The 24,534-nt window shown below is 42.0% G+C and overlaps 1 protein-coding gene across 11 annotated transcripts in view; it reads right to left on the reverse strand.

The window, feature by feature from the left end:
- Ppp3cc (protein phosphatase 3, catalytic subunit, gamma isoform) overlaps positions 1-24,534 on the reverse strand; it is a 71,673-nt gene that overhangs the window by 1,286 nt on the left and 45,853 nt on the right. For 5 of the 11 annotated variants that reach the window (XM_030247691.1, XM_017315924.2, XM_030247690.1 and 2 more), the window contains 7 exons: positions 21,755-21,832; positions 21,580-21,674; positions 17,329-17,454; positions 15,991-16,059; positions 5,818-5,899; positions 5,161-5,258; positions 868-897 (listed from right to left, as the gene is read on the reverse strand). In XM_030247691.1, coding sequence (XP_030103551.1) covers positions 868-897; positions 5,161-5,258; positions 5,818-5,899; positions 15,991-16,059; positions 17,329-17,454; positions 21,580-21,674; positions 21,755-21,832 — 578 coding nt within the window. The other 6 variants (XR_003950829.1, XR_003950828.1, NM_001304991.1 and 3 more) reach the window with 5 other exon arrangements.

Genomic DNA, 24,534 nt, shown 5'->3' on the forward strand with positions numbered 1-24,534 from the left:
AGATTTGTGAATTCCAATGGTTTTTATCTAAAAATTCATAAGCAGTATGATTTAAAATGTCTCCATAGAAACAAAATACCCTAAGCTGAAATGTCTTAGGGAAACTCCTGCTAACCTTTGAGTTATTGGGTAACTCTTTTTAAAATTTATTTTTATTTTTTAAAGATTTATTTACTTTATATATGTGAGTACGCTGTCTTCAGACACACCAGAAGAGGGCATCGGATCCCATTACAGATGGCTGTGAGCCACCATGTGGTTGCTGGGAACTGAACTCAGGACCTCTGGAAGAGCAGTTAGTGCTCTTAATCCCTGAGCCATCTCTCCAGCCCCAGGTAACACACTCACACTCTCTCTCCTCTCTCCTCTCTCTCTCTCTCTCTCTCTCTCTCTCTCTCTCTCTCTGTCTGTCTGTCTGTTTTGTTTTTTTGAGACAGAGTTTCTCTGTGTAGCCCTGCCTGTCCTGGAACTCACTGTGTAGACCAGGCTGGCCTCAAACTCAGAAATCCGCCTGTCTCTGCCTCTCCTCTCTCTCTGCCTCTCTGCCTCTGCCTCTGGGATTAAAGGCGTGCACCACCACTGCCCGGCGGTAACTCTCTTAATAAAGAAAGGAACCACTTAAATCATTTGACCTCTGTCATTACCAGCTGCACAAGCTTCAGTCATTACATAAAACTGACAGACTTAGAAAGGACACAGGCTGTGTGATGGCCATCTGAGAAACAGGCTGGCATGTGGCCACCCTGAGGGCCATCCTCTCCTTTCCTGTCAGGGTTCTGCAGATGCTAGTGAGTTCCGACATGCCAATGAAGCTTGGAGGCTGGTGAACAGACACAGGGGTGTTCCGGCTGAGGGATATGGCCATACCTTCCCGCTCCTCTGCGGCTTCTTGTTTGGCTGTAAGAAGGCAGGAGCAGTGCATACAAAAATGAAGACAGAGAAAGGATGAGTGAACTGACAGTAAAGCAGCCAGGGTCCCACCCAGAGAGAGAAGGGAGGGGATTACCTCAGGAGCATGCGCATGAGGTGGGGAGGCACTAACAGTTCTAACACTCCTGTTGGCATGGGAATTTGAAATCATCAACTGCTGGTTGTGTCTTGTGATCATCACACATCAAAATGACTTGTTAAATCAGATAATTTAATATCACAACTATGTTTGAGCTTGTAACTGCTCAGATTGTATCAATCGAGCTGTTGCTCAGTCCTATTTAAAAATCCTATTTAATCTTGCTTCTTAGTATTGTTAAATGACTTACGCATGACCTAACTGTCCTTAACCATTTAATAATTACAATAATAAAAGAATAGGACAGTACTTGAATAGCTCTAGCATTTGGAAGGGGAGAAAAATAGGTTATAAGTGAAGAGTTACTTCTGGTCTAGAGGTGAACAGCTAGGCATTGATTTGAACTCTAATTGATTTGTACCCATCTGAGATGCAGGACATGGCAGAGGCTCACGCTAACACCTCATATGGCTTCTTTTCCTTGTGCAAGAAAGCAGGTCAATTACTAAGAAAGCAATCTTCTCCCTTCCGGTGCCAGAAATGGAAGCAATTAAAATGAGCACCAATAGGGAAACTTCCCCCTGCCACTTTCTGTCAGGCAGTCAAGCTGTAACACATGAAATGGTTCCAGGGTACAGCAATGAGATCCCATTAGAGCCCTGCCAGCTCCTCCAAGGGCAACTTTCCTAAGGAAGGAAGGAAGGCCACTCAGCAGCAAGACCACCGTGAGGTTTCCTTCATCACTATGAGAGAGAGAGAGCTGCGAAGCTCCTTCACCTCCCACTGCAATTTAAGAGCAGGATCTGGCGGCCAGCACCCATGTGCCTGCAATGGCCCCTAGGAAGGCTCCTGTTAGAGCACTGCTGTAGTCTCTCTGACCTCAGACGGGCCAGATAAGCCACACAAGGAGGGACAGCACCTCTCACAGAGCAGGGTGCTGCCTCTGCAGCTGTGAGAAGGTGGGAACCAGAGTTCCGTCTAAAACTCTACGGAGAGTGGTGGTTTACTTGGAGTTTGAATGTGTGTGGTAAAGTATATACCAGCATCCCATTTCAAAAAAAAAAAAATCTAGATTTATTTATTTCATGTGTCTGAATGTTTTGCCTGCATATGTGGAGATCAGAAGAGGATGTCACACCCCCTGGAACTGGAGGCAAGGATGACTTTGAGCTATTATGTGGTTTTGGGAACCGAATTCAGGTCCCCTGCAAAGACCATAAGTACTCTTAACTGTTGAGCCATCTCTACAGACCTCCAGTATTAAAATTTTAGGGCCCTCACTGAACTGTTTTTTGCATTGGTTACTAAGATGCAGTCTGTATGTACCAAGGGACATGGTAAGAAAAAAAATTATGAAACTGTTTACATATAATTCCTATGCTAGAACATTGTTTCAAGTGTGTATGTCACTATTTTTGCTGTTTTGAGACAGGCTCTCACTACGTAGGCTAGGCTGGCGTGGAACTCACTATGCAGTATAGCCTAGCCTTGATGCATATGAGTGCATTCCTTCTTGTTATGGCTATGTGGAATCCCACTGTATAGACCTTACTTTGTTATCCAATGGATGAACACTGAAGTCGCATCTACTTTAGGGTGTTCAGAAGAATGCCATGTGAGGCTCTTTTGAAAGTGTCATGTATGACCATTGATATACAAGTCTTGGTGAGGACATAGTTTATTTCTCTCACTGGAGGGGGCCGTGTAGGGTGGCAGTGCTGAATCTATGGTGACTCTATTTAGTCATCTGAAGAACTGATACAATGTTCTCTCTACAGTAGCTCTATTCCCTCAAGCAGCACAGGATGACCTCATTTCTCTAAAATCTCATCAACAATTTCCTTTCTTTCCTTCCTTTCTGTCATTTCCCCAGTCCTAAGGATCAAACCAAAAGTTTCATGCACACCAGGCAAGAGCTTTATTACAGACACTGAAGCTCTCATTAATCCTTAAAACGATTTTTTTTAAGCAGGGTCATATATAGGCCAGGCCATCCCTGAAATTTGCTGTGTAGCTAGAATATCAAACTCCTTCCTGATCCTCCCATGTCTGCCACTCAAGTGCTGAGATTACAAGCATGCAGCCACATCCAGCTACCTACTGACTTCATCATCATCATCAAACCTATCTTAGTTACCACTGACTGTGGTTAACTTTTTTTAGGTTGATTTTTATTTTATGTATATGGCTGTTTTTTCTGCTTTTATATATGTGTACCATTTGCATGGATGGTGCCTGTAGAGATCAGAAAAGTGTCAGATCCCCTGGAATGCAGTTATAGATGGTTGTGAGCCACCATGTGGGTGCTGAGAACCAAATTCAGGCCCCATGTAAGAATGCAAGTGTTCTTAACTGCTAAGCCATCTCTCTAGCCCCTTCATTATGTTCTATTACATTGTGTGTGTGTGTGTGTGTGTGTGTGTGTGTGTGTGTGTGTGTGTTCATGAGCATGCCACAGCACACATATGGTGGTTAAAGAGTGCAGGAGTTGGTTCTCTTCTTCCACCATGTGGGACCAAACTCAGGTCATCAACTTTGGCAATAAGTATCTTTTATTACCCACTGAGTCCTCTCTCAGGTCCATAAAGTATTTCCAATGCACCCTCAACTCCATGGTTGCAGGATCTTCATTTGTACATATATAGTGTATCTTGATCATACCCACCTCCCACCATCTCCATGTCCTCTCCTTTTTTGTTGTTTAATAACTCACTGAATCTACTTAGTCTCTTTCACAGGGCTGTGAACTATCCTCTGAAGGATGGTCGACCTCCTAGAGGCCATATCTCTAAAGAAATGTACAGGCTTTTAAAAATATAAGATACTTAACTACTTTTATTTTACTTGTTAATTAGTCATATGAGATTTTCTGTGAACAGTTCTGATGAGGGTGTTTTAGGTTAATAGGAAGTAACATGGATTAAGAAAAAAAGAGAAATGCCTACCTATCTTCCTTACTTGAAGTTTTAAAAATTTATTGATCCACAAAGTTGCTTTAATATAATTTTTTTGCTAGATCTCATAGGAGCAAATCTACAAATCAAGGGTAGCAAGAGAATTTTATAGGTGCAGTAACTTGGGATATATATATATGTATGTATATACATATTTTTTTTTCTTCACTCCTTTTTGGGCTTGGTCCCAGTATATTTTATGTCTCTTCATTTCTGGTTTGAATCAGTGCTTTAATTAGGGATTACTTATATGTTATTTCCAAAGCATGTGTAACTCTTCAAGATATCACTGGCTTTCAGAGTGACACTCTTTCTTACTGATGGACAGGAGCTAAGCTTGTGCTTTGACCTCAATGCAACAGGTCCAATGGGTGAGCAGTAGCCTACTGTATCAATATAATATAATGTATTCACTACCAACAGGCAGGGGAGCTGCTTCTGATCTGGAGCTACCATGATAAAACCACAGTAAACAAACATGCTTATGCATATCCTCGGGTGGACATGCATGCTAATTCCTCTTGGATATCCTTGGTGTGGAGTTGCAGGGTATGGGTCCAAGTGTCTTCAGCTTTATTGGCTACCGGCTGGCCAATGTGTTGAGTCTATGTGTAAGCCCACTAGCCTACTTCTAGTCCAGGCCTCCATAGACACACCAACTCTTGACCTCGTCAGATTTCTACATTCCAGCCATTCTTATGGGTATGCAGAAGTGGTTCACTATGCTTTCATATTCATCTTCCAGGAGAGTAACTATGCTGGGCATCTTCATACATGTTTGCTGGCCATCTTCACATCTTCTTTGGTGAAATAAATTGTCTATTTTGAAACAAGGCCTTTGTCAGACATAGGTAGTGCAGAAATCTTTTCTGTGGCTTGCCTCTTCCTTCTCTTAATTATGTATTTTCATAAGGGGAATTTAATTTTAATAACCTCTATTTTCTTTTAAGAGCATTACTTTTATTAAAATAATAAAAGCCTCTTATTGAAGACTTTGCTTACTCTAATACCTACTCTTCACATTTTTTCCCCTAAATTACTATCTACTTTAAATTATTTTGTGTACAAGAAGGATAAGGACAATGATTCCTCTTTCCCTAGGTAAATATCCATTGCTCTAGCACCAGGTTCTAAACAAAGTCACCAACTCCTGGTAATGGGGGCACACCTCTTAGGAAGGGACATCTTCATACTCACCAGTCTCAATGGTCTGCTTTCCTCCAGAGAGGACCCCCAGTGGGAGTGTGCCTGTGGGAGTGAGGCCCTTGAGGGTCAGCACATTCTCACTCTCTTCCCTGCAAAGGAACATGGAAGCCCTGGTTAATGCCAGGGAGCCATGGCACAGCAACGCAATGAGACCTGAAGGAAGGTAACAGGGACAGAGACAGGAAGACAGGCCCCACCTTCATCTGACCAGGTTTCTACATACACTTCAGACACAAAAATTAACCAGTCCTTTTTCAACCAGAGGCACTGGTAGCCAGGCAACGTCCCCACACTTTCTCCCATTTGACTCACTAACAACATGTGAGCTAGGTTCTATTTTAATCTCTAGCTTATAGACAAGAAAATCTAAGACCCAAACATTAAACCCAAGACAACACAGCTAAGGAAAGCCAGAGTTTGAACATGGGGATCTACCTCTAAAATCCACACTAAACCTCTCCATCTACACCACTACCACATGGATGTTCCCAATGCTGTCACTTTCACAGGGAGTCTGTTTAACCTGCACTCAACCAGAAGACTTGCAGTTCCAGCATCAGACTGAATCCTTGAAAACACTGCTGTGAAGCTAACTTGTAACCTCCTTTCTAAACACCCTCATCCCACAGTGTAACGATGGAACCTTACCGAAGAACCGTAAAGACCCGGGCCATTTTCCCAATGGCTCGGATTTTATTCTTGATGACTTCTTTTCGACCTGTAGTAGCTCCTTAGAAAATACAAAGAACAAGTGGGTTAAAGTGATATGATTAACAGGACAGGTTTTTCTTTTCAAATGCAAGATGGAGTGCTTTTATGTTTAAATTAAAGAAAAACTTAAAAAAAGAAAAGAGAAAGAAACAAAGCCTAAATTTTTAAAAAAACAATTAACAATCCTGGGAAGTTGCAAAGAACAAGAAGAAATCAGCAGGAGAGAAGAAATGAAGGGGAGAATGAAGAGGTCACAGAAAGACTCCGAGTCATCTATGGGGAGCAGGAGGTTTCATATTCTGAAACATGGTGAGGAATGAAACACAAAGACACAAACAAAGCTCACAGCAATAGAGCACTTGCTCCTACAAGCCAAGATCTCCTTTGAGAATGCTACGCGCCACCTTTGGATGCGGGGTCTGGTCTGCCAAAGGCAGCAGCAGTCCTGAACTTAGGAAGGCCACGCTCTTTCTACAGTCTTCCTCCCTTATACCAGCCAGCTGTGTTTCTTCAGAATACTACTAACAACTGTGCCACAAAGATTACAAGGATGGGTAAGGTATTTTAAAAAGCAACACTGTTAATGTAAGTTAATGTAAGACTTTATGGCCTTTTCTTAAAGATTTAGGAAATAGCCCAAACATGAAAGATAAGATTCAGGCATATACCAGGCAATAGCATCCAAAAGTCAGACAAAGCTACACAGGCTTTCCTCCTCTCTCCTACCTCTCCACTCAGCTAAATCACACAACAGGTCTACAGAAGACAGCCGTTCCCACCGAGGGGGAGGGTGGAAAGTCACGTGAAGCTGCCCACTACCAAGTCAAGACGACTAACCAATCACCAGTGGCAGAGCAGACAGCAAGAACTTAGCTGGCAGTGCATTCCAGTTGGATACCTTTTGGACAGCTTGAAATGTAGTGATCTTCAGGGAGAAGAGACACCAAGAAATAAAGAGATGAAGACAGACACATGGGAGGATGATGGGAGTTTACATGGAAGAGAAAAAAATCCAAGTGTGAAATGCAGGCTGTTAGCGGAGCAGCTCAGAGACTGCTTGCTCCCCAAGACTAAATACAGATTCCAGTTTTGTCCTATCTTCCATTGCTTAATAGTTTACCCTTCACATTAATTCCCATTTACTATTTTCCACCCCACCCCCAGCATGAAAATAGCACAAAGATACTGTTTGTGGGACAGAATAGCTCACAGATCTCTCAGCAGGAACACGGTGCTGCTGTTTGACTTTGCCTCACTTGTCAGTAGACATTTTCCTTCCTAGAGGTTTAAAGTTTAAGCCTTCAGGACTTCAGGTTGTTTTCTGTGGCTTCTGTCTTGTAAGGCCATTGCTTAGGGGTCTGATGGTCCTTGGTGTTTGCTCATGGGTAAGACCTGGAGGGAATCACAAACTTCCAGAGCTGGAAAAAGACAGCTGACGGCTCTGAGCATGGCATGCTGGTCCTCTGTTAGGGACATGAGTTCTCCTTTGTCATCTACAGTCCAGAATGCCTTTACGTTTGGAGATCAGCCTCCAGACTTAGAAGAGGGACATGTATCCCATGGCAAGCAGAGTTTTAACAGTTTTTTCAAAGGTTCTCACCTATTTTACTTGAGTGAGCGCAGTGTCCCTGCCTGCTCTTTTATTCTCAGTTCTAGCAACTAGTACTGATATTCAGCATTCCCTAGCACTAAACAGGGCTTTAGTGTTCCCAAACCAACTAAGTGAGCACACTAACACATTTAAAAGTCACCTGTTACCTTGTTCCATCCCTAGACAGATCTTAACGTTGGATGTGTTTTTCTTACAGCATGAGAAGATCTTCTGGGGTTCTTTTTTTTTTTTAATATTTTTTAAATCTGCTTTGCATTAGCAGATTTTTGTCCTGGCATTTTCAGGGCTGTTGTTATGTATCTTCTAAATTGCTTCGCTCCCCACTGACCACTGCCAATGAATGTTTTCTCAGCTTCCAAAAGTTCGATCTCCTCTATTTGTAGACATGTAATTTTTACCTTTTTACTATGAAGCACACGTTTTCTGTATTTATGCAAAGCAAACTAGTCATGACATGATTTGTTAAAAGGCACATACCTGTAAAACTAGTCACCCAGGGCAATACCAGTGTTGCTCACAACCCATAGTACCTCACCACTGTAGCCTCTCCGGTCCAAAGGACATAAGTCCCTTGCTTTTCACTAGAACTATCTTCTTCCTGTCTTTTTAATTTTATGGATGAATGCACTTACTTTTTTTTTTTTTTTTTTTTGGTTTTCCAAGACAGGGTTTCTCTGTGTAGCCCTGGCTGTCCTGCAACTCACTCTGAAGACCAGGCTGGCCTCGAACTCAGAAATTCACCTGCCTCTGCCTCCCAAGTACTGGGGTTAAAGGCTTGCGCCATGCCCGGCGCACTTATGGTTTTTATTGTTTTCTTTAACAAGCTATATTTATTTATCCTCTCTTTGTGTGTACTCAGCAAGGAGGTCAGAAGACAACTTATAAGAATTGTTTCTTTTCTTCCACCATGTGGGTCCCAGACACTGAACTAAGGTGCTCAGGCCTGGCAGTGGGTTCATCAACCCTTGAATTAATAATCTCAGTGGCCCAGGTTTTAGGTTTTGGGTTTCATATAGTTGGACAATTGAGCACTGGGGTGACAATATCTCAGTAAGACACACTCTTATTTTCACCATGGCCCATCTTCATTATCACACACTGCCCCACCATAGCACTGTGCCACTATGTTGTTGTTTTGTTTTATTTTGGTTTTTGAGACAGTCTCTTTCCATAGCCCTGACTGTCCCAGAATTCACTAAGTAGACCAGGCTGGCCTCGAACTCACAGAGATGTGCCTGCTTCTGCCTCCCAAGTGTTAAAAGTTGTATCAGGCCTGGTCAACTATGCAACAATTCATTCCTATACAACAGTAATCATTTGTGTTGCTTCTAACTTTTGGCTATTGCATGTGAGGCTCTGTATGTATTTCTGTATGTATCTGTCTTTGGTGCACATATGCACATTTCTGGCATGTTCCTAGGACATTAGAATGCTCATCTCTAGAGCATGGGTATGTTTAACTTTGGACAACATTTAGCACTGTCTATTAGAGTGGGATCTATAACATTTTACTTCTGTATGTGGACACTCCGTTACTACATGTGCTGTTGGCTAACACTAGATATGGCTCATCTAAGTCTGACTAATCTGATAAGTAGAGTATTATCCTATTATAATTTTAATTTGCATTTTCATGATTACTAATGGGGCTGAATATATTTTTATATTTTTGTTAGCCATTAGGAAATTCTCTGAGGTGCCTATTCATGCCACATCATCCTAATTGGGAATAATTCAGTCATTTGTCAATGGGCTGTTTGTTGCTTGTACTGCAAATATCCCATCCTTCTGGATGTCTTGCCACTTCACATGCTGAACAAAATCTCTGAATAAGCAAAAGCTCTTACCTTCATTTTAGTTTTTTATTTTTTTTGTTTTTTGGGTTTTTTTGGTTTTGTTGTTGTTGTTGTTGTTGTTTCTGAGACAGGGTTTCTCTGTGTAGCCTTGGCTGTCCTGGAACTTGGTAGACCAGGCTGGCCTCCAACTCAGAGATCTGCCTGCCTCTGCCTCCCAAGTGCTGGGATTAAAGGCGTGCGCCACCACACCTAGCTTATTTTAGTTTTAATATATGTGCATGAGTGTTTTACCTGCATGCATGTGAGTGCATTCAGGTCCCTCAGAGACCAGAGAAGGCTTCAGATTAAGACCCCTGGAACCAGAGTTGGCAGCAGCCATGTGAATGCAAAAGCTGCATGTGCTCTTAGTCACTGAGCCATCTCTCCAGTCCCAGCTCTTGCTTTCAATTTATCTAATTTATTAATAATTTTCTTGGTGGCTAGTGTTTTTTGCATCCCGTTTAAAGGATTTTTTTCCATTGCACAGTTATCAAGGTAATTCTGTATTATACATACTACAAAATCCACTGTTTTACATTTCAGATTTTTTTTTAAAGATTATTCATTTATTTTTTGTATGTGAGTAGCTGTCTTCAGACACACCAGAAGAGGGTATCAGATCCCTTTATAGATGGTTGTGAGCCACCATGTGGTTGCTGGGATTTGAACTCAAGATCTCTGAAAGAGAAGCCAGTGTTCTTAACCACTGAGCCATCTCCCCACTCCCTACATTTTAGTTTTAAAAAACTTCTGCTGTTTGTTTCTTGAGACAGGGACTCTCTATGAAGCTCAGGCTAACCTCCAACTCACTACATAACCCACACTGGCCTCAGCCTGTGGTTCTCTTGCCACAGTCGTGAGGGCTGGAGAGACAGGAATTCATCACTGCTTGGCTGTTACTGGCCTGTTTGTTGCTGTGATGTAGAGATGCTAGAGAAGCAGCCAGGACCTCAGGATGCTAGGCAAGTACTGCACTGCAGAGCCATACCCCCAGCCTCCGCACCTTTCAGATCAGAATGAAATATAGTCACAAAAATAGGTATTTTGGATCCACAAAATAAATCCACGAGGATTTACTTTTTTCAAAAGTAGATATCTACAAAGTATTTTAAATGCCATTATTGGCCAGGTATGGTGGCACATACCTTTAATCCCAGAGCTGGTGGATCTCTGTGAGTTAAAGGCCAGCCTTGTCTACATAGTGAGTTCCAGCATAGCCAGAGCTATACACTGAGGTCTCACACAAACAAAGCCATTGTAAAATTTCACCTCTGATAAAATCAAGTATCCATATACATGTAGCTTAATTCTGGATTCTCTATTGTGTTTCAATGCTTAGCTACCCTTGAATTGATCATCTTAATTGCTGTAGCATTATATTAAATCTTGACATCTATAGAGCAAGCCCTCCTGTGGAGTTCTTTAAGTCTTTAGCCATTTCCCTCTGAAGTTTAGAATCAATCAAGGCTAGGTTGTACTGACTAGTTTTATGTCACCTTGATACAAGCTAGTGTTATCAGAGATATGATGATTTGAATATGCTTGGCCCAGGGAGTGGCACTATTAGGTGTGGCCTTGTTGGAGGAAGTGTGTCATTGTGGGCATGGGCTGTAAGACCCTCATCTTAGCTCCCTGGAAGTCAGTCTCCTAGTGGCCTTAGGAACAGGAGATAGAACACTCAGCTCCTCCATTGCCATGCTTGCCTGGATGCTGCCATGCTTCCCACTAGAATCATAATGGACTGAACCTCTGAACCTGTAAGCCAGCTGAACCTAGAGATTGCACTATGAGTTTGTTACGTACTGAAGTATAAGGCTAACGGCTGGGGCTATAGTTCAGAACACTGGCTTATCATGTATGCAGAGGTGCTGGGGTGATCAGAATTTTCAGGCCTATACATTTTGAATGCATTCATCCCAGTATTGCTTATATAGTACTGGCACATGCTCTGCTTGTTCAAGCATGACAAGAATCCATGTCCACACTGTCTGTGCATGCGCTCTCTACTTCTCTTCATTCCTTCCTGTGTTTCTAAACTTCTTTCTTGGATTTTCCTTCTGCTTAAATACTGTCCTTTAGAATTTTATTTAGTATATATTTCCTGCTAATTTTCTTAGTAAATGTGAGGGTTGGAGAGGTATCTACAAATATTTATTTGGCCTTTCTTGTTTACACATTTGCTGTGTGCTGGACTCTGGAGTACTGGGTGTTAGTTTTCACACATTGGTGTGTTACTCCAGCCCTGCTCCCCTATCTCCATGAAGAACCTGCTTTTCGGCGGCGGCTTCCCTAGGGGTGACCCCCATTTGGAAGCTGTTTTCAGATCCATCTTCCATCTTGTGGACCTCACTACAAGAGGCTAGAAGCTGTTGTCAGTGTCTGTCCTGCTCTGCTGAGGGCTTCTTCAGTTACAGCTCCGTGTCTTCTCAGTTCTGGAAGTTGCTTTGATGTGGACCTTTCAGAGACTGCCTTTCCCGCTTTCTCTGGTACTCCAGGCACCATGTGCTGGGCTGGCAGCGCGTGTTCTGAGGCTCTTGGCTGACTCTGCACTCCCTTCTCACCATGCTTCAGTTAGCTTTGCTCTGACCTACCTTCCAGGTCACTTAGTCCCTGTCTCACTGCATCAAACTTGCTAATTTGTCATCTTATTTTTCAATGCTATAATTTCACTTTTGATGCTTTATCAAATATGCTACACTTTCTTTTACTTCACAATTCTCTACCAACATTTTTAACCCGGTCTTTTAATTTCTTAAATTAAGCCAGGGATACCCTTAATCGTAGGGCTCAAAAGGCTGAGGCAGGAGGATCTCTGTGATGTTTCAAGCCAGTGAGTTCCAGGCCAGTCAATCTCCCAAAAAAACAAATTATGATTTTGCTTTGCTTTAAGTTTGGCTTAACAAAGCCAATGCCTGAGAGCTATGGAGGGTCTGTATTTAATTTCTGCTGCTTCAGAAAATTCTTTGTTGTTGTTGTTGTTTGTTTTGTTTTGTTTTTGTTTTTTTGAGACAGGGTTTCTCTGTGTAGCCCTGGCTGCCCTAGAACTCACTCTGTAGACCAGGCTGGCCTCAAACTCAGAAATTCATCTGCCTCTGCCTCCCGAGTGCTGGAATTAAAGGCGTGCGCCACCACGCCCTGTGAAAATTCTTTGTTGTTTGTGACAGTCTCATTATGTATCTTGGGACTGCCCAGAACTTCTATATTCCATACACACACAGTCACCTGCCTCTGCCTCCTAAGTGGTGTAATTAAAGATGTATGACAACATGCTTGGCTGGAACTTTTTAAAATCTTATTTCTGTTGTTGTTATTGCGCTTATGTATATGTACATGCGCACGCATGCCTGAGTATGCGTAATGGGGAGGATCATGCCACAGTGTGAACACAGTGGACAGAGACTTATACTAGCTCTATGAAGTCAAAGCTAGAATATGTGAAGCCTATGCAGTAAGTTCCTTTACCACTGAGCCATCCTGCCAGCCCTGTTCTGGGAACCCTTTCTCTTCCTCATTCTGCTGTTAGCTCCCCACGTGCCTGCTTATTTTTGCTTGTCACCAATGCACTGTATTTGACAGACTGCCTACTGGGATGTTGTATGCTGTTATTTCACAGAGATCTTTCTACCAGGGAGTACTTGATGCCAAAGGCTGAGATGATGACGAGAGACTGTATAGTATATCTCCACCTGGCTCACCCTTGCTCTTGCAGAGTCACCCTCTGAGGTCCCAAGAACAGAAACTTACATTCATATATACCCTCCTTGGGAGTCCTCAGCCCATTCTTTTAAGATTAGTACACAAAGTTATAAAAATTCCTCTTAACCCTTTTACCCACTCCTTTGAAATTCATGAATGATCTCAAGACATGGTCTCACTACCTCATCTGTCTGCGTTTCTGACCTTTTCATTTCTCACCTTGTAATTCTTTACTAGTTTGTCTGCTTTCATGTGGACTTAAAACTATTCATAAAACTTTGTGTTTTGTTTTGTTTTGCTTTGTTTTGTTTTGTTTTTAGGCAGGGTTTTTCCTCTGTTGTAGGCTTGGTTGTCCTGGAATTCTGCAGACCAGGCTGGCCTCGAACTTAAGAGATTCACCTGCCTCTACCTCCCCAGTGCTGGGATTAAGGACGTGCACTGCCACCAACCAACTTCAAAAAACATTTTGTCCAACTTTTCTAGTTGTCTTAACAGGCAGGGCTGAAGTAGAAGTCCTTAGGATGTATTACTTTTTAAAAACCCAAATTTTCAGCTCAGTGGGTAGGGGTGCTTGCCAAAAAGCTGGACCGAGTTAGAGCCTTAGAGCCCACCTGGTGAGAAGAAAGAACCAAGTGCACACTGTGCAGCCTGTGTATGCAGGTCATAGATAATGTGTGAGAACTAGGTTTCCTTTGCCACATGAGGCCTGGGGATGGGGCTCAGGCCATCAGCCCCATCAGCAAGAGCCTTCGTCAGCTAAGCTATCTCACAAGCCCAAAAAGTTTTTCTTAACACAGATCATAGTTTACAACCATTTCAATTTCTATTTAGATGTGCATATAAAATTTATTAAATCCATTTTAAAATATTTTACTTTCCCTATGTTCTTTTTAAAGTTCCTTTCAGATTTCCTCAAAAGGACAGGCCCCATTCACCAATTTCCTATCCAGAAGATATAAGCTATAATCCATCTGTTATAATCTCCCAGTACAATCTAATAACACATATGTTTTGGAATCCCCTCTAGACTCCCAGTGGGAGCTATGAGTTCTCCACCATACAACACTTTATGCAATAGTTAAGTGAACTACATAGACCTGCAAAGAATATGAACTGGAGGTCTGTGATCATGTGACACCATACCCCAAAAACTCCTGTATCCTCAGACAAGTTAGAGCATACCTTTCAGATCAAACCACTCACAACACACTAGAAGCACCTGGCTACAAATTAATTTAAACTTAATTCTTCTAAAGGAAACAAACTAATTAATAGTGATAGAAATCAGAAGGGAAAAAAAGCACTTAGCTACACATATAACCAGCATTACTATCCTAAGACACAACACGAAGATCTCTTACATATCAAACAGGAAGCAAAACATGCATAGGATCCAGTTGAAAAACTAGTAATATATGAATTTACATTCACAAAACAGAAAATAATATGGTCAATAGACATAAGAAAAATGCAATTATTAGTCATCATAAAAGTACAAATTAAAAATTTAGGGCTAGGGATACAGCTCAGAGGTAAACACTAGTCTAGCTTACACAATGTCTGGGTTCTAGCTACAGCACTCTGTGTGTGTGTGTGTGTGTGTGTGTGTGTGTGTGTGTGTGTGTAAACTGCAATAAGAAAATAAACAGTACTAGGAAAAGCATTATGAACTATGTAGCACACACAAAGAGATACAGAGTAACATAGACTTTAAAAGGCTATCTATGCGGGGGTGGGGTGGGGGGGTGGGGGGGTGGGGGGTGGGGTTGGGGTTGGGGTGGGGATGGGGTGGGGGTGCCGCATGCCTTTGATCCCAGCACTTGGGAGGCAGAGGCAGGCGCATTTCTGAGTTTGAGGCCAGCCTGGTCTACAGAGTGAGTTCCAGGACAGCCAGGGCTACACAGAGAAACCCTGTGTAAACAAAACAAAACAAAACAAACAAACAAACAAAAATGCTATCTGTATCAGATTAAGCATTAAATACTGAAATATTTGCAGTTTCTAGACATTTAACCTATAAAAGTAAACAAGTAAATGTTACTCTCAGAGTTACTAATACAGCACTACTTTCTTCCATAGCATGCATTAGTAGCTGCATTGTATTTATTTCTTGTTTGTCTTCCATAGTACAATGTATGTTTATTAAGAAGAAAGGCATAAACAATATTTGGCACACATCAGGCATATAACAAAGTCTGGCTGTTGATAGAATGAGCAGTGATTTATCTATACAAATTTGAAACTGTTAGCAGGTTTTAGTTTGGTTTTCAAGACAGGGCTTCTCTGTGTAGCTCTGGAACTTACTCTGTAGACCAAGACTAGCTTTGAATTCACAGAGATCCATCTACCTCTGCCTCCTAAATGCTGGGATTATGGTGTGTGCCTCTTCCATCTGGTGACAAATTGTAGCAGTTTTAAAAGCTAAAGTTGTGGGGGAAAATATAATACCCAGCAGCATCTATAATATTGGTTAGCACAGTGATTGATGAATGTGACAACTATGTAACCATGAAAAACTAGACTATAAAGGAAAACAAGAAATAGATATAAAGACATGATAGCATGTCACCTCATTTTTGTAAGTGACAAAAATGAGAAGAAAAAAGATCTATGTAAAGATAAAGACAGTTTACACATAGGCATTGATGGCAGACATTTGAGATGGCAGAACAATAGTGACTATTTTCTTCCTATTTATGGTTTCCTATAGTTATCAAACTTTTTTTTTCCTGAAACAGGGTTTCTCTGTATAGCCCTGGAACTCACTCTGTAGACCAGGCTGGCCTCGAACTCAGAAATCTGAATGCTTCTGCCTCCCAAGTGTTGGTATTAAAGGCATGCACCACCACTGCTCAGCAAACTTTTTTTTTTTTTTTTTTTACAATGAACATAAGTCTTTTCTAGTAAGACCAAAACCAATAAAAAGAAATCAGAAGCCATCAGCTTCTATTTGAGTAAGAAGTTTACCTTCTTCATCGGTTACGTTCATTTCTTCATCCGAGCATATGTTGAGAATATTGACCAGCATCTCTGTCACTAAGTGGCAAATAACACAGTGTGTGCACAATTAATAGGACACTTCTGGATGTGCATAAGTTAAAATACATTAAGTAAACACAGACCGAAACAACTTATCACATTATAATTAGCTATGAAAATAGAACCAAGGGTAGACCATAAGGTTCAGAGAGAACTTTTTTCTTTTAAAAATGTATTTATTATATGTAAGTACACTGTAGCTGTCTTCAGACACTCCAGAAGAGGGTGTCAGATCTCATTATGGATGTTGGGAGCCACCATGTGGTTGCTAGGATTTGAACTCAGGACCTTCGGAAGAGCAGTCAGTGCTCTTACCCACTGAGCCGTCTCTCCAGCCCCAGAGAGAATTTTTGTCCACACTTGTCCTGGCTGGATAAGAACCTGTGGAGTCTATCACAGAACTACTTGATTTTATTACATAGCTGTTCAGAACCTTTGGCTCAGATATGCATATAAAACTTTCCATTTTACAAAGAAATCACAACGGGCCTCCACCCACCGGGCTCACTTTCTGTCTCTACTGCTCACTTGTGGGTCTGTTTGCGTTGCGCAGCTCAGTTGTGTAAGTGTGTTTTATGTTTGTACTGCTTACTTGTGCCATTGTGCACATGAACCTCTGTAACAAGTTCAGTCTACATTCTGTTAGCACTGATAATTCATTGAAGAGATAGAATAGTGGCCACATTACTTTAAGATCTTGATCACACAAGACAGTTGTTTTAAATTTATATTTCACATAAAGAAAAACCATAATAGACTAATATTTATGAACAGATTAATGCCATTTAAAAATCTCTGTATAGGGCTCACTGGATCAAGGTGTTCCTATGTAAATCTGGTGACCTGAGCTCAATCCCTGAAGCTCAGGTAAAGGTGAAAGGAGAGAACCCACTCCACGAAGTAGTCCTCTTCCCTCTCCACACACACACACATCCTGCACCCAGTACTGCACACACACACATCCTGCACCCAGTACTGCACACACACACATCCTGCACCCAGTACTGCACACACACACATCCTGCACCCAGTACTGCACACACACACATCCTGCACCCAGTACTGCACACACACACATCCTGCACCCAGTACTGCACACATACACATCCTGCACACACACAAGTCAGATTTTTTTATAAGTAAAAATTTTTAAAATCTTTGTAGAGAACAAACAAAATTAGCACACATTTCCAATAAACTCTGGGAATATAAAGGTGTCTCATCAGAAGAGAGCTGGTGTTCAGATGCACACAGGGATTCTCTTACCTTTCTCTCCAACAAAAGGCAAAGACCACGTGAAAACATCCATGAAGTTTGGGAGCCAGTAGGGGTGTGGGGAACAGTTGAACTGCCTGATGTTCATGACATTGTTTTCATACTTCAACACTGCAGCTAAAAAGTAAACACACAAGACATGTGTGCACAGAGAACCCCAGCATAGCAGCTTTGTGCTTTGTCCCTGTGAGCCTACTACAGTGACTTTTCAATGACTTATTTTCCATTTGTAAATTCAGGACAGCCTGACAAGTTTAAAGAATTTTAAAGGGTTCATTCTCTTGGGGATTAATTATCACCGGGAACAAAGACACCTGGGGAATTCACATCATCAAAACACAGAAGACACTGCTCTTTGAAAAACCAAGGGTTTACTGTGCACTAGCTACTGAAGAAACTTCAGATTCAACATAGAAAACTCCCTATAATTTCCATTTACTGGCCAGTTAACAGTCACAATTTCTAAGGGCAAATAGCACTATTACCCATCGAACAGACGGAGACTCCTTTGCAAGTCATGAGCCACAGCTAGAGCTTTTTATAAACACTCCAAGATGTTATCAACTCACAGTGCAATAAATGGCAAAATAATTTATAATTAATGTTTAAGGGTAGAATGTAGAATCTCAATCAATTAAAAAAGTGTCTTCTATTCTCAGCATTCTGAGTGTCTATAAACAGCTGACAGTAACCATGTCACATAGATGCATACCTACTGATTTTCTGTATACTTTCTTTTAAATGAGCTCTGGCAAAGCTTTCCTTGTTCATTGTTCATCAATCTGTTCTGGTACCTCAGATAATATCAGCATCACCAGGGTCAATAATACCCAGCATGCATCTCTGTAGTATTTTCTGCACGCTGTGCCCAATTCAATATTATTGCCACTTTTGTGATGGGCACCAGTTTTGGCCAACATGGCATAGTATTCTATTTCAGATTTTCTCAAGCTGGGCAGTTTTTATTGAAGATAACCAATTTTGCTTGGCTCTGTCTGATCATCTTCAGAGTCTGTACCTCAGCGTGTACTTTCCACTTTTTATAACAAACAGGAGCCCAGAGTTGACAAACACCAGAGACCTGTGACTGTGGGTGAGACAGGGTTTCACTGTGTACTCCTGGATATCCTGGAACTTGCTCTGTAGACCAGGATGGCCTCAAATTCACAGAGATCCTCCTGCCTCTGCCTCTGCCTCCTGAGTGCTGGAATCAGAGACCTGTGTCATCTGGCTAGAAACTTTTGTGTCTTTGCAGCCACCACCTTCCTGCCTTAGGTGAGGGGCAGCCCCTAACCAACTGCTGAGGGGGCTGGGGAAAAGGCTTCTTTATATTTTTTAAAAATTCCTTATTCTGTCTCGTTTGTTGTTATTTGTACTATTTATTCAATTATTCTTTTTTGTTTGGTTAGGGTTTTTTGTTGTTTTGTTTTTACACACACTCTCTCTCTTTCTCTTCTCTTCTCTTTTCTTCTCTTCTCTTCTCTCCTCTCCTCCTCTCTCCTCCCCTCCCTCTCCCTCTCTCCTCCCTCTCCCCTCTCTCCCTCTCCTCTTCCTCTCTCTCTCCCCCTCCCTCCCCGCCCCTCTTCCCTCCCTCCCTCCCTCCCTCCCTCCCTCCCTCCCTCCCTCCCTCTCTCTCTCTCTCTCTCTCTCCCCCATCCCCCCCCACCCCCCAACTCCACCACCACCCAAGAGCTCTAGCTGTCAGGAATTCCCTGACTGGTCTTCAATTTAAGCAATCCACTTGCCTCCTGCCTCCCAAGTTCTGGGATTATAAAGGTATGTGCCACTACACCTGGCTTTCTTTCAATTATTCTTACTGAGACATGAAACACAATTCTTTAAAAATGACAGACCAAGGTCACATTGGGTTCCTGTTTCCTTGCTGTGGGATAGACTAGTGTTCTAAACTTTAAGTTACTAATGGTCTAAAATGAATATGGCAGACTACTATAAAGCACACACAAACAGGATTTCCAGTTGTTGAAAGCCTAACTTTACCTGACATGTACACTTCCATTATTTTCATGCTGTGTGCATTTTATATAGCTGACATGAATATATCAGTAATTCTGTCACAGGAAAAAGAAGTTAGTCTCAACAGTGGATGATTAAAAATGGAAGCTTAAGAAATTTTTGGAGTATGTTCCCAGGGGATAGGGGGTGGGGAGACAGAAATAAGAATAAAAACCCCAATTTAAGGATGTTTTAGGTCATCAGGGAACAAAGATACAGCCTGGGTACCAATGAGCCTAAAGATCTCTCCAAAGATGCTCAGCGTGAAGAGCGATGCCTAACATGCATGAGGCTTGGCACCACAGATGTCAGACATGGCACATGCCTGTAATTCCAGTATTCTGGAATGGAGGCAGGAGGATTAGAATTTCATGGCCATTGTAGACAACAAAGCAAATTCAAAGGTCATCTGGCCTAGGTCTCAAAAAAATAAGAAAACAAATGACAGGAAAAGCAGCCATAGGAGGAAGAAGGTGCGAGAGTTCTTCTCAGAACTAAAGAGGCATTTGTAAACTGTTGGGTGGTAGTACATATGTCTCTAATCCCAGCACTTGGAAGTTAGCAGCAGCAGCTTTCTGTGAGTCTGAGGCCAGCCTGGTCTACATAGTAATTTCCAGGACAGCCAGAGCAGCATAGAGAAACTCTGTCTCAAAAAATATGTATAAAACAAAATAAAATAAAGGTATTTCTTGGTAAGGTATTAGCAAGTGCGTATGTGAGTGCAGGTCTCAGCTAAGCACACTGGGAGCCCCAAGGCTTTCCACAGATGATCTCAACAGTGGTGCTAAAAAGGGAGAAGGAAGAGAGTGCCTCACAAAACGAGGCATAGGGGCACAACTATCCTTGAGGATGCTTAAAACAAAGTATGTATACTTGATAAGAAAGGAAACTAGAAAAAAAAAAAAAAAAACCCAAGCTGCTAATACCCATGAAATCTAGGGAAAAGAAATGAGAACACAGTAAAGGTGGTGCAGAGCCCAGTTGGACAGTCAGGAGTAGAGGACAGCCTGGAGCAGTTGATAAAGCTGATAAAGCTAAGGCTAGGGGAGGGAGGATCTGTTTTTATGGAGTGAGTGATCAGGGCTGGGAGTGGAACTCAGCGCCCAATACCTCCTAACAAGAGTAAGGCTCTAGGTCCTAACAGAGCACAAGATTAAAAGAGAAAGAAAAACCACTGAAGGATAGTCTCAGATTTTTAAAAAACAACTTATTTTTAATTTTATGCATATTGTTGTTTTGCTTGCATGCATGTCTGTGTGATGGTGTTGGGTCCCCTGAAACTTCTCCTAGGTCCTGTAAAAAGAGCAGCCAGTGCTCTTAAAACACAGGGCCATCTCTCCAGCTCTCAGTCTCAGATTTAAATGAAACAAAACTGGGGCAGTGGTGGCTCACACCTTTAACCCCAGCACTTAGGAGGCAGAGGCAGGTGAATCTTCAAATTTAGGCCAGCCTGGCCTACAGAGTGAGTTCCAGGACAGCCAGGGCTACACAGAGAAACCCTGTCTCCAAACCAACCAACCACCCACCTAATGGAGAGCCAGGTATGATGGTGGATGTTTAATCCCAGCACTAGGGAGGCCAAAGTAGGGTGGGAGTTTGAAGCTGGTCTGGGTTGTACAGTGAGATCCCATTTTAAAATACTAAACAAATATGCTCCCAAAGAGCCTAATCTCTCAGGAGATGAAGGACAAGCAGCAGCTTACATTCTAAACTTACTGACCTTTTTTTCCCAATAAGATCTCTTCTTCATCTAGGAATGGGAGTGCATACCTGTAACCCTAACACTTGGGAGATGAAGCACGAGGACCCCAAGTTCAAAGCCAGTCTGCATTACATAGCAAAACCTTGTCTCAAAACAGAACAAATCAGAAGAGGAGTTGGGGAGAGAGAGGTAGAGATGTCAGATTCTTGGGGAGCTGGTGCAGAGCAGAGTAAGATACCAGAGAGTGTCGCTAAGGCCTTCCCCATGCTAAACACATGCTTTACTACAAAGCCTCACCCCTTACCCAAGACCTTCTTATCTGACTGAATTTTGTACTTAAAAATAGGTGTCCAGGATATAGCTCAGGGGTAGAGTGCCTGCTTCACAAACACAAGGACCTGGGTTCCATCCACAGAGCCAAAAAATAAAAATAAGCAAATGAACACAATAATAAAATAAAACACAAAATTAAAGTAGAGCTCACAGTTACTAACAATTCACACTAAGATATTGCTGGACTTCTTTACCTTTATTGTTATAGACATCTAGGTAATTAGGGGCAGAGAAAATCGTAATAAGTGACGGAAAGCCAGTTGCTTGGTTCTTCCTATACATTCGGTACCTGAAAAAGGAGATATGAACTCAGGCATTTTTACACTAAAAGTAAAATCTGCAGGAAGGTGAGGTCTAAGTGCAACCTACCCCGCATCCTGGGCTTCATGGGCTCTGATTATTGATAATAAACTGTTGTTCTGTAAAAATTCACAAACTGCAGGGTAACTGAAAAAGAAAATGAGAAAAACCTAAATATGGAATTATAGCAGTTATGTTTTAATAGGAAGAAACAGAACACCCAATCTGAGAGTTGTTTTAAGATTACAGAGACTATGGACTCTGCAATTTTAAAGATTTACTTTATTCTATGAGGCTTTTGCCTACTTGTATGGATATGCACCATCTGAGGGTCTAGTTCCCACAGAGGCCAAAGGAGGGTGGCAGATCCCATGACTCTGGAGTTACAGACAATTACGAACCACCATGAGCGCTGGGAACTGAACCTAGGTGTTAGAGCCATCAGAGTGATAATTTTTTTCTTTACCCTGACTAGCTTCCAAATCAATGAGATGATACTGTAAGTCTTGTTTAATCAAGCTTTACACCACAATAGCTGGTCAATATTAATCTGTTTTAATCCTCTAAAATATTCTGGCTCCCTCCCAGCCCGAACCCCCAAGATCCTTGTATTTTAGCACTGCTCTGGGTCGCTCAGCTCCAGGTGTGTTCTCAAGGTCCCCTCCACCCTCCCTCTCCTCTGAGTGAATCCCACTTCCCATCGCCCTTTCTCCCCTCCCCCGACCCTCCCCCCTGGCTGGCATCGGAAGTCCAGCCCCATTCCCTCCTCTGCCCAATCATTGGCTGATCAGCTTTTATTGACAGACCAGAGAATCAATAAGGAGCATCACATCACAGAGGCAGGAGGAGAGTCTTAAAGTAAGTATTACAATGCCATGTCAGGATTGCAACCAGACGTGGAGGCAGAGAAATCAGCACTTGAAAAATACATGGATAATCTTCAAACACTGCACAATAACATTGTGCCTCCACCCAGGCCTTCTGGAAAAACAGCCAGTGCTCTCAACCACGGAACCATCTCTCCAGCCCTACGACTGAACTTTTATTAAAAGCTCAGAAACCAGCTCCTCCCTCACAACCTCCCTCCTCAGAGCGTCTTAAACCCAGGCCTCTCCGAGAATCCTTGAGAGGACAGGAAGCAGGTCTAATGAGTAACTCCTCCAGCCCAGAGGAAAAACACTCTATGTCTGTCTGTCGAGTATATTATATTCAATTTCGATTAAAAAAAAAAAAAAAAAAGCTCAGAAACCAGTGATTTCTATTTCACACTACTATCAAACTTGAAGAAGACACCTTAGAATAGAAAGTTTCTCCATCTTTTAATTTATTTTACCTTAACACTACTAGTATTAGGATCAAAAATGTTGGTATTTTGATACGAAGATGTATCACAACTCCATGTATGCATGTATGTGTATACAGTAGGTCCTACAAAATTAGTGCATGCTTTTCTTAAATCATCAAACCTTTAGAAAAATTAAAAGAATCTACTTATAACTTTATATGTAATATCAATAGCAAGATAGTACTATGCATGGCTATCTCAGGAGTAGATATAAATATTATAGACCACCATACTCTAATGATATCTGCATATACTCCTAAAATGGTCTTTTTTTTTTTGAACTTCTGTTTGACAACCAGGAAGAACTAGGATATAAAATTACCATCAGAATTTGTAGCTGTTACTTACTTATCTTTTAGAAAGTATTTCTTTCTTGAATTGGGATATAACTAAGCTGGTCTACTGCTTGTGCAGCATACAAATTCCGGGGTCCAACCCCTATACACCATATTTTAGGGATGCTGCGCATGTAACCCCAGTACTTGGGAGGTGAGACAGAAGAAGCAGAAGTTCAAGGCTGTCTTTTCCTACATAGTAAGTTTGAGACCAGCCTGGGATGCACGGGATCCTGTCTGAGAAAAAGGGGGCAATTTTCTTTTTACTATGCTCAGTGGAAAATGTATAATTTTAAGATCACCTATATATGACATTATCACAATTTCGGAACAGGAAGTCCCCCTCTTGACTGGCATAGGAACAATGAATGGTCTGTTAGCCATTCATAGACTGTGAAGCAGTTTTGAGAAGGCCTTAGGAATGAGGTAGGAGGCTGTGGAATTCTGGTAGAGCCCACGGCCAAGGATTCATGCCATGAGACATTGTTCCTAGGTTCCGTATGAGGTTTAAGATTCCTAGGAGCCTCTGGCCATATTTTCATCAACCACTTAAGTGTTTCCGATGTTTTCTTGCATAATGATATTTTATGTAAATATAAGATTGAATCATTAACATTGAACTCATGGCCAGGAACACAACTCACACTTGACAAATCTCTGTAAGTTACACTACAGTCTGCTTTGCTCACGGACACTGGACAGCACTTTGTGTGATACCATTATCAACACTGAAAAAGACTGCTGACAGAAAAGTGCAGAAACAGAAACAAAACTGTGAGGTGGGGGTGGAGAGATGGCTCAGTGATTAAGAGCTGCTCTTGGAGAAGATCTGGGTTTGGTTCTTAGCACCCACATCTGTAATTCCAGTTCTAGGGGTTCTGGCCCCCATGGATACCAGGAAGACATGTGGTACAGAAACATACATGTGAGCAAAACACTCCTACACGTAAAACAAAAGAGAAAAAAAGACTAAAAACAAGAGTCAGCGCATGACTTCTAATGTCAGCTGTAAGCCTGCGCCGTATGGGCTGGCTCAGGTGCATCTGTTGTTCTGCCAAGTGTGTCCACCAATGCTATAAGAGCTCTGTGAGGACGGACTGGGATGCAGGGAACTCAGGTGAGTATGGGGATAGCTGCAAGCCAAGTGTTAGGAGGAGAATTTCTGGGTG

The sequence above is a fragment of the Mus musculus genome, chromosome 14, assembly GCF_000001635.26.
Source record: "Mus musculus strain C57BL/6J chromosome 14, GRCm38.p6 C57BL/6J".
Classification (NCBI taxonomy): Eukaryota; Metazoa; Chordata; class Mammalia; order Rodentia; family Muridae; genus Mus; species Mus musculus.